Source organism: Nanorana parkeri, unplaced genomic scaffold (genome assembly GCF_000935625.1).
Source record: "Nanorana parkeri isolate BGI_ZX_2015 unplaced genomic scaffold, ASM93562v1 scaffold331, whole genome shotgun sequence".
Lineage (NCBI taxonomy): Eukaryota > Metazoa > Chordata > Amphibia > Anura > Dicroglossidae > Nanorana > Nanorana parkeri.
The window spans coordinates 40,959-49,688 of NW_017306599.1; the positions used below are offsets into that span (position 1 = coordinate 40,959).

The 8,730-nt window shown below is 42.3% G+C and overlaps 1 protein-coding gene across 1 annotated transcript in view; it reads right to left on the bottom strand.

Moving 5' to 3' along the window:
- ANAPC7 (anaphase promoting complex subunit 7) overlaps nucleotides 1-8,730 on the bottom strand; it is a 40,169-nt gene that overhangs the window by 31,043 nt on the left and 396 nt on the right. The window contains exons 2-4 of the mRNA XM_018558308.1: nucleotides 6,318-6,504; nucleotides 5,613-5,732; nucleotides 5,418-5,529 (exon numbers count right to left, since the gene is read on the bottom strand). Coding sequence (XP_018413810.1) covers nucleotides 5,418-5,529; nucleotides 5,613-5,732; nucleotides 6,318-6,504 — 419 coding nt within the window. The remainder of the gene's footprint in view (nucleotides 1-5,417; nucleotides 5,530-5,612; nucleotides 5,733-6,317; nucleotides 6,505-8,730) is intronic.

Sequence of the window (8,730 nt, forward strand, 5' to 3'; positions counted from 1 at the left end):
AAAAAGAAAAAAAAAAAAAAAAAAAAAAAAAAAAAAAAAAAAAAAAAAAAAAAAAAAAAGGAGAAGAGAAGAAGTGGGAAAAAAAATGACATTTTCGGTTTCTGCCTGACAAATTTTGCTGTGGAAAATACGTTGCAGTGCCATTCGTTTGAATGGCACCCCACACGCGCCTCCCACCCACAGTGTGATGGCCCGCACTGTAATGCATGGTACAGCTATGAAGTACGTTCTAGTGCAGTGCGATTGCAAAATGTGCATGCAGTTTTATTCTGAAGTAAACTTTGTTTGTAACACTGCATTTGTGTATTTTATTTTAAATTAAGCATGGTATTGAATTATTTTTATCCAATTAATTGAAAAAAAATCGGCCAACCAATAGATTATGAAAATAATCATTAGTTGCAGCCCTAGTGAGAAACAAAATACAAGAAAATGGCTAGCTTAAAGGCTCTCTGACCATACCCTTGTCTCCATTACCCAAAACACCCTATGCCATAAGGGTAAGGCCTCATTCAAACTGCCGTACAATACGCTGCGTATAGATGACCGCAGCATATTTTTCCATATGCAAATAAATGGCTCTATATACATAGCTGCGCATAAAGATGCGCAAAAAAAAAAAAAGATGGACCCGAGATGCGTCCAGGCTCCGCATTTCTGCGCAATATACGCGTATACGCGCGTCCGGTAGATAAACATTTCCATTAAGAAAAAAGCATTCTGGGATTGCATACAGTGCATGCATATACACAATATACAATTTTGCTCTTGCGTTTTGTGTGCATGAGGCCTTAGGGTCTGAGGTTCAGTAAAAGCCTCCTTCAGGATCCCATAGTAAAAAGATGACAAAAGGGAACTGAAGAGATTTTTCTTGGATAACATTTACTCTGTATCCAAACTTTTATTCACCTCAAAAGCCCATAAGAGAGCTATATCAGAAGTCTATTAGTTAAACGTGGTCACAGCATCAATAAAGGTCTGAACAAATGACCAAAGATTTATACACTGGAAGGGGTGCACGACTTAGAAGCAATTTCCACAGTCTTCAGAGAACCTCTACAACCTAAACCCAAAAAGTCCTTATCCTCAAGGCCAACAAAGTCTTAAGAAATAAAACAAACGTTCGAATGTGGGTCATCAGTATAAATGTATCTTATTCACGGACGACGCGCTCTTGACCCTCACCAATCCCCACATCTCTGTACCGAACTTGCAACACGTCCTAGACCATTTTACCCATATCTTACGATCAACCATGATAAATGTGTAGCCATGAAGGTCCCCTTCTAATTTTACTTTTCATTGAACTTTGACTTCTTTACCTTACTTAGTTATCCAGCTGACACCCTCTTGCCTACGAATTACTTTCCCTTATTACATAATCTATTCTCAGTCCTTCGCTCCTGGGACTTGCAATCTATATCCTCGATTGGAATCCGTGTAAATTAAAATGCCATTCCTTTGAAACCTCCTCTATTACTTCTGCACCCTGCCTGTGAAGGTTTCTCAGTTTTTCCTGAGAGTACTCCAAAAAAAAATCAGGTCTTAGCCTACATATGGATGAATAAAAGTTATGCATCCCTCACCTGACACTATATACTCAGACTGCAGGGGGGCTTAGGAGTATCGCACCTTGAAGGATATTACTGCTCAGCCCAGATAGCCCAACTTTTCTTGCTTCACTTCATGCATGATAACCCTTTCTGGGTCTTCCTGGAGTTGCCCAATTGCGACAAGATCCCGATCACTTCTCTACTGTGGCTCCCACTCTCAGCCTGACCAGCAACACTGAGCTCCCTGATGTGTCAAAGCCTAAAACGTTTGGGACTCTGTCTGCTCCTCTGAAGCTAGTTTCCACGTTATTTTTTCCCACCTCCCTCTTGCCAATCTTTCCCTTTTTCACACATAATCCTATATTTTCCCGGATGAAGCTCAGTCACAGTCTTTCGGATGGGAATGTTCCGTTATTCCCACATTGGAATTTTTTGGTACCTACAACTCAGACACTAGATCACTTCACATGAGAGGTTCTGAGTTCCCTTATGTTAAGACGGCATTTAAACAAGTTTGCCTACATTCCCCGGGTTCTACTATTCTCATCTCTCTCTTGTACTCTTACTCTAAACTGTAACCCTTCTTCATCCCTGTCCTCAGAGGCGACTCTCTAATTAGGTCGCCTAAGGCCTTGCCCTCACGGGGGCCTCGCAGCCGCCTAACTCGCCTGTGTCTGAATGCACAACCACTATTGGCTGGCTCAGAGCAGGGGACAGAGTCCTGGGAACAGGAAAAAGAATGGGCCACCATGCTGGACTGGAGACTTTACAGGAACAGGAGACCGCTGCTTCCCCACCCCACGAGAGGTAGAGGACATAGCACCAGAACATCAGACGATCTATATCCACTAAGTCTCTGCACTCTGTGCCCCCACCCCTGTACTCTGCGTCCCACTCCTGTACGTCATACCCCTGCACTCTGCGTCCTATTTTTTTCCCCATTATGGGTGTAAGTGGGGGCCTCATGTTTGGGTTTTGCCTAAGGCCTCACAAAGTCTAGAGCCGCCTCTGCCTGTCCTTTGTAGGTAACTAGAGTAAAGACTGGTCTACCCTGTCCGTATCCCTGGGGTAGGATTTGTGCCCATATAGCAAAATGCTCTTTTAATACATCTACAGTTGTGTGAAAAAGTTTTGGCCCCCTTCCTGATTTTTCATTATTTTGCACGTTTGTCACACTTTAATGTTTCAGATCAAAAAAATTTAAATATTAGTCAAAGATAAAACACAAGTAAACACAACATGCAGTTTTTAAAAGGAAGGTTTTTATTATTAAGGGAAAACAAAATCCAAACCCACATGCCACAGCATCTCAGTAGGATTCAGGTCAGGACTTTGACTAGGCCACTCCAAAGTCTTCATTTTGTTTTTCTTCAGCCATTCAGAGGTGGACTTGCTGGTGTGTTTTGGATCATTGTCTTGCTGCAGAACCCAAGTTCGCTTCAGCTTGAGGTCACGAACAGATGGCCGCACATTATCGACAGCAAAATTCATGGTTCTATTTATCACAGCAAGTCTTCCAGCTCCTGAAGCAGCAAAACAGCCCCAGACCATCACACTACCGCCACCATATTTTACTGTTGGTTTTTCCGAAATGCAGTGTTACTCTTACGCCAGATGTAATGAGACAAAAGTTGAACTTTTTGGAAGGTGTGTGTCCCGTCAGTCCACAGAGTATTTTCCCAAAAGTCTTGGGGATCATCAAGATGTTTTCTGGCATAACGAAGACGAGTTTTTATGTTCTTTTTGCTCAGCAGCTGTTTTCGTCTTGGAACTCTGCCATGCAGGCCCAGTCTCTTTCTTATGGTGGAGTCATGAACACTGACCTGAACTGAGGTAAGTGAGGCCTGCAGTTCTTTGGATGTTGTTGTGGGGTCTCTTGTGACCTCTTGGCTGAGTCGTCGCTGTGCTCTTGGGGTAATTTTGGTTGGCTGCCCACTCCTGGGAAGGTTCACCACTGTTCCATGTTTTCGACATTTGTGGATAATGGCTCTCACTGTGGTTGGCTGGAGTCCCAAAGCTTTAGAAATGGCTTTATAACCTTTGCCAGACTGATGGATCTCAATTACTTTCTTTCTCATTTGTTCCTGGATTTCTTTGGATCTCGGCATGATGTGTAGCTTTTGAGGATCTTTTGGTCTACTTTACTTTGTCAGTCAAGTCTTATTTAAGTGATTTCTTGATTGCGAACAGGTGTGGGAGTAATCAGGCCCGGGTGTGGCTAGAGAAATTGAACTCGGGTGTGATAAACCAGAGTTAAGTTATGTTTTAACAGGGGGGCAAACACTTTTTCACACAGAGCCATGTGGGTTTGGAATCTTGTTTTCCCTTGATAACAACCTTCCTTTAAAAACTGCATGTTGTGTTTACTTGTGTTATCTTTGACTAATAATTAAATTTGTTTGATGATCTGAAACATTAAAGTGTGACAAACGTGCAAAACAATGAAAAATCAGGAAGGGGCCAACACTTTTTCACACAACTGTATACTAGAGTCCACCTATAAAGTCCTAATGTGGTGGTACTGGGCACCCTCATGAATAGCGAAAGTGACCCAGACATATAGTGATAAATGCTTCAGGGGGTTGCGGCCAAACAGGGGATGTCTTCCATGTCTGGTGGACGTGTCCAAAATTGACATCAATTTGGTCCAAAGTGTTTGGTCTCATTCAATCTTTATTCAATGTTATATATAGTTCATAAAGGCCCACGGGAAGCCCTCCTAAACCATAAAAGATCCCTGTACTCTCACCCTCCCACGTAACCTTTTCCTAGCTGCAAAACAGACAATTGCCAAGGCATGGAAGAGTACCAGGGTCCCTTTTTCACACACTGACACTGTATGAACACGATGCTGATGAAAAATGAGGAGCGTGCTCTGCGATTCTCACACCAAATTCCTTAAAATTTGGGATCCCTGGCTCTCCTATGCCCTTCCAACCTTGAATTCAGCCAGTTTGAGCTAGTTTCTTTGACAACACATCGCCTCTGTGCTTTTCGCTATGGAGATGGGGAGACCCTACTTTTCTCCGATTCTTCTTCTCTCCTTTTACTTTTGCCTTTCTCCATCTCTTGGCTCTTTTTTCCTCGGCACGGTCCTTGGTCACTCACTTATCTCTCTGCGTCTCTCCTATCCCTTTCCATGGATTTTTTATTTCTGACCTGGTGCGAGGACTCAGAGGGACCACTTGTCATCCTCAAACTCTAATGCCTAGACGACCATCTGTTTTTCATATGGTTTAGTGTCCTGTCTTTTTGTGTCGTCAGTAATAGCTATATTCAGCTGGACTTGTTCTGTAATGCTGAAATTTTTATGCAACTTATCCAAACACACACACACACACACACACACACACACACACACACACACACACACACACACAGAGGTTGAACTTGATGGACCTGTGTCTTTTTTCAACCTAAAATACTATGTAACGATGTAGCTTTTTTCTGTTCTAATACGTTACCGTGGCTATAAATGGATTGTAGTCCATCACTGGAGTGAGCTTGGAGCAGCTACTTTACAACACACACACAGGGACCATGGGGAACAAATGTAGCCACTCTCCAGAAGGAAGGACAGTGTCAGCACCAATTCAGAGATGATTTGAGGATCTACAGCTGAGTGTTACACAAATGTGAGTGTTAATAGGATCGGGTACTTGATTGCATCTGTATGATTTAATTCCTGCATTTAGGGTCAATGAATTTTCCCATTTGTACTGGGAGCGCCATTCAACTACAAACACCCAAAAAAAAAAAAAAGATACAAGTTCATGGCGTATTTATCACAGCTTTCCTTTCAAATTTATATAAATCACAATCCCTAAATGTATTTTATATTGCAAAGTGTGGGCAAGACAGTACCTAGTATTGCATCAAGTGCAAGCGGACACTGCCTCAACACCTCTTTGTAGCTGGTCACTGCCGAGCGTTCCTGGCCAGCCTTCTTGTACAAGTTAGCCAACATCATGTTAATCTGTGGATAACAGAAGAAAAGCAGTGTAATACGCAAGGGGGAAAAAAAATTAGGCATCAATGATTTAAAAAACTTTTTTTTACCTTTGGGGTTCTTTGTCGGGAAGGAATTCCATCCAATATAGCAACAGCATCTTTATCCTGCTTAAGCATTGTGTAACACTCAGCCATTTTATATTTTACTTCAATTTCTGATGGAAGACTCTAAACACAAAAAAGTAAATCAAGATGATTAATGTAATGTAATTATGTAATAGCAAAGGCTTTATAGATATTTCTAAAATGCAGGTTTATCTATATTTTCCCTGCAAATATATACTGTACGTGTGCTCTAAAGTTGACATGTTGAGTCTCATGCTGCTCCTTACCTTAGTCACAGTCTGAGCCGGCCAGGAAAAGGGGGGTGCGGTGATTTAAGCCAAGGTGTCAGCTGGGCAGGAGGTGGCGGCCGGCCAAGCTGTCAGCCAGGTGGTAAGCTGCTACCGTAGTCAGCCGTGCTGCCACCCCTTCCCCACACACACCTGCCGCCCCCCCTAATGAGATGCCTCCTGGTGCTACTGCTTCATTATGGGGTGTAGTCAGAAGTAACAAGAATTATTATTTTTTTGCTCCCAATGACTGAATGGAACAGTAGTAGGGCAAAGGAAAGGTGAATACGTTCTGTTGGAGGACCAGCCTTTAAAGTGAACCTGTTATTCACAAGCATGCTTTAAACATGAAACACTCTATGCCAGTTCTGCTGTGAGTAAATGAGTACGTTTGTTTTTTTAAAGAAAGCAGCTGCTGTACCTGGTTTTGTGGCGTGGCACCAGCGGTTCCCGTGGGTGGCCTGACTTTTGAAGTCTTGGTTAAGGCTTTTTTCTGCTGTAGAGCCATGGTGTATTTACTGACAGCATTGCGATACTCCTTGTCATGAAATAGAGAATCTGCGTGGTATACCAATAACTGGTACTTCTGTGATGACGAAAACATCTCCCTGAGGAAGAAAAATAAATAAATGTATTTTTGTCCTACAGAAAGCATGGCAGTAAATTCATGAGCCCTGGCCGATCTATAGACCATCATTAAATGAACCAATCATCATCCTCTCCCTAGATATATCGGGCGGTCCAGAAAATGTACACATACACAGGTTACATGAACTTAAAAGAGAATGAAAAGATAACTGCTGCCCAAGAATAAATACAAATAACTATTGTAGAATTGTGCAATAGAGAATCAGTTATGAGAAACATCAACAGGTCTTCTTTCAGACAATTTAAATCAATAGCCATGTTATCTGAAAGTCAGGGACACATTTTGTAAACAAATTCAAGTTTTAAATGTGCTACTTAAAAAGTATCTATCTAAAGTATCTAAAGTAGCAAAACCTTAAAAAAAAAAAAAGGTTTGATAGAATAGGAAAATGTTACACCCCTACTCGGGTTTTATTGTTGACTGCATACTTCCAGAAACAAAAAACAAGATTTTACAGTTGTCACAGAACAGGAGGTGACAAGAAATCTTTAATAGGGACACCTGTCCGGGTAACAACAGTCTCAGAAGGGATTCCCTGTCACTTCCTGGTATGTCTCTTGGTTTTACAAAATGTCACATGTCCCGCTTTGTTCTTGGACAATCAACTGATTAAAGGGATTAAGACAGTTGAGTTATCATGATGTAGACATAAATACTAGAGTATGTTCCCAACACTCATCTGATTTTTGGAAGCTACTTTGATAAGGTATCTCATTTCACCTCCCATCACACAACTTCTGCAGTTCTAATGAGTGTCAGGAACATACCCCATTATTTATATCCTCACAGGTAGCACCAACACCTTCATCCAATCATCATTGACCAATCATGTTGTCAAGGCAGATGGTGATTGTCCAAGAACAGGATGGGAGGTGCGAAAGTTGCAGAACTGCTCTGTTTTATTTACATAATCCTAGAGTGCGTTTTCAGAAACGTTCACAACTGCCATCCTGTTCTTGGACAAGCAACATCTGCCCTGACACATTCCATGGTGATTGGACTAATGGGACTGAGTTCTCTGTGTATATAAATGGTGGAATGGATATAAATGCTGGTGTATGTTCCCGACACTCAGAAGTTAGGAAGCTACGAGCAAGAGTAACATCTTCAGAACAAATCGAGTTAAATGTGACCAACTACTACTAGTAGCTATACCGAGATCTGAAAAGAAGAGAACCTCTACAGACACACTGCTGTGCTTGGTGATGTGACCCTGTGTTTGGATATGGTAAAGCAGTCACATACAACCAGACTTGTTTGGTAATGTTGAACACGCTTCACTACTCATCTAAGTAGCTTCCTCAGGTCTAATGAGTGTCAGGAACAAACCCCAGCATTAGGGATGCACCGATCCTGATACTTTGATTGGTCAGGAAGCCAGGCTGCCTAGCAACAAGTGAAGCCAGCTCCCTAACCAATCAGGAAGCCGGGAGGTGGGTCATGACGTGCCGTCCAGCTTCCTGATTAGCTAGGTAGCTTGCGTCACGACCAATCAGAAAGCCGGGCAGCACCTTATGACCCCGCCGCCCGGCTTCCTGATTGGTCAGAAAGCCTCAGGAAGAGAAGCTGGTATTCTTTCAATACAACACTGGCTACCCAGGCAATCAGTCATAATCCGCCGCCCAGCTTCCTGATAATCAGGGCACACGACACTGGCGAGTACTGGGGGGAAAAAATATTCACACAGATAACTCTGTCACATTAATCCAATCACCATGGAATGTGTTAAGGCAGATGTTGATTGTCACGACGGGAGATGTGAACATTTCTGAAACCATATTGATGGATTACATCATTAGAACAGGTGGTTTTACAACTTTCATCATGTTCTTGGACAATCAGCATCCAGCTTGACACATTCCATGATGATTGAATAAAAGGTGTCTGTGCTACCTGTGTGGATATAAATGATGGGGTATGTTCCCGACACTCATCGGAACCATTGAAGTGTTTTAGATGAGCTGCAAAACATCTCCAACATTACACAAGTCCAGGGGAATGTGACAAAGAACTTTTAGAACATACAATGGTGACATCTTACACGTCACATGACATTTGCAGGCAGTTCTCACTATGCTAACCCTGGACTTGATGCCCTTTATACCCCATCTGTTGGAATTTTGCTTTCATTTAATTTACATAATGAAAAACACAAGACACTGGCCCCTCCTCCTCCCAAAGGATT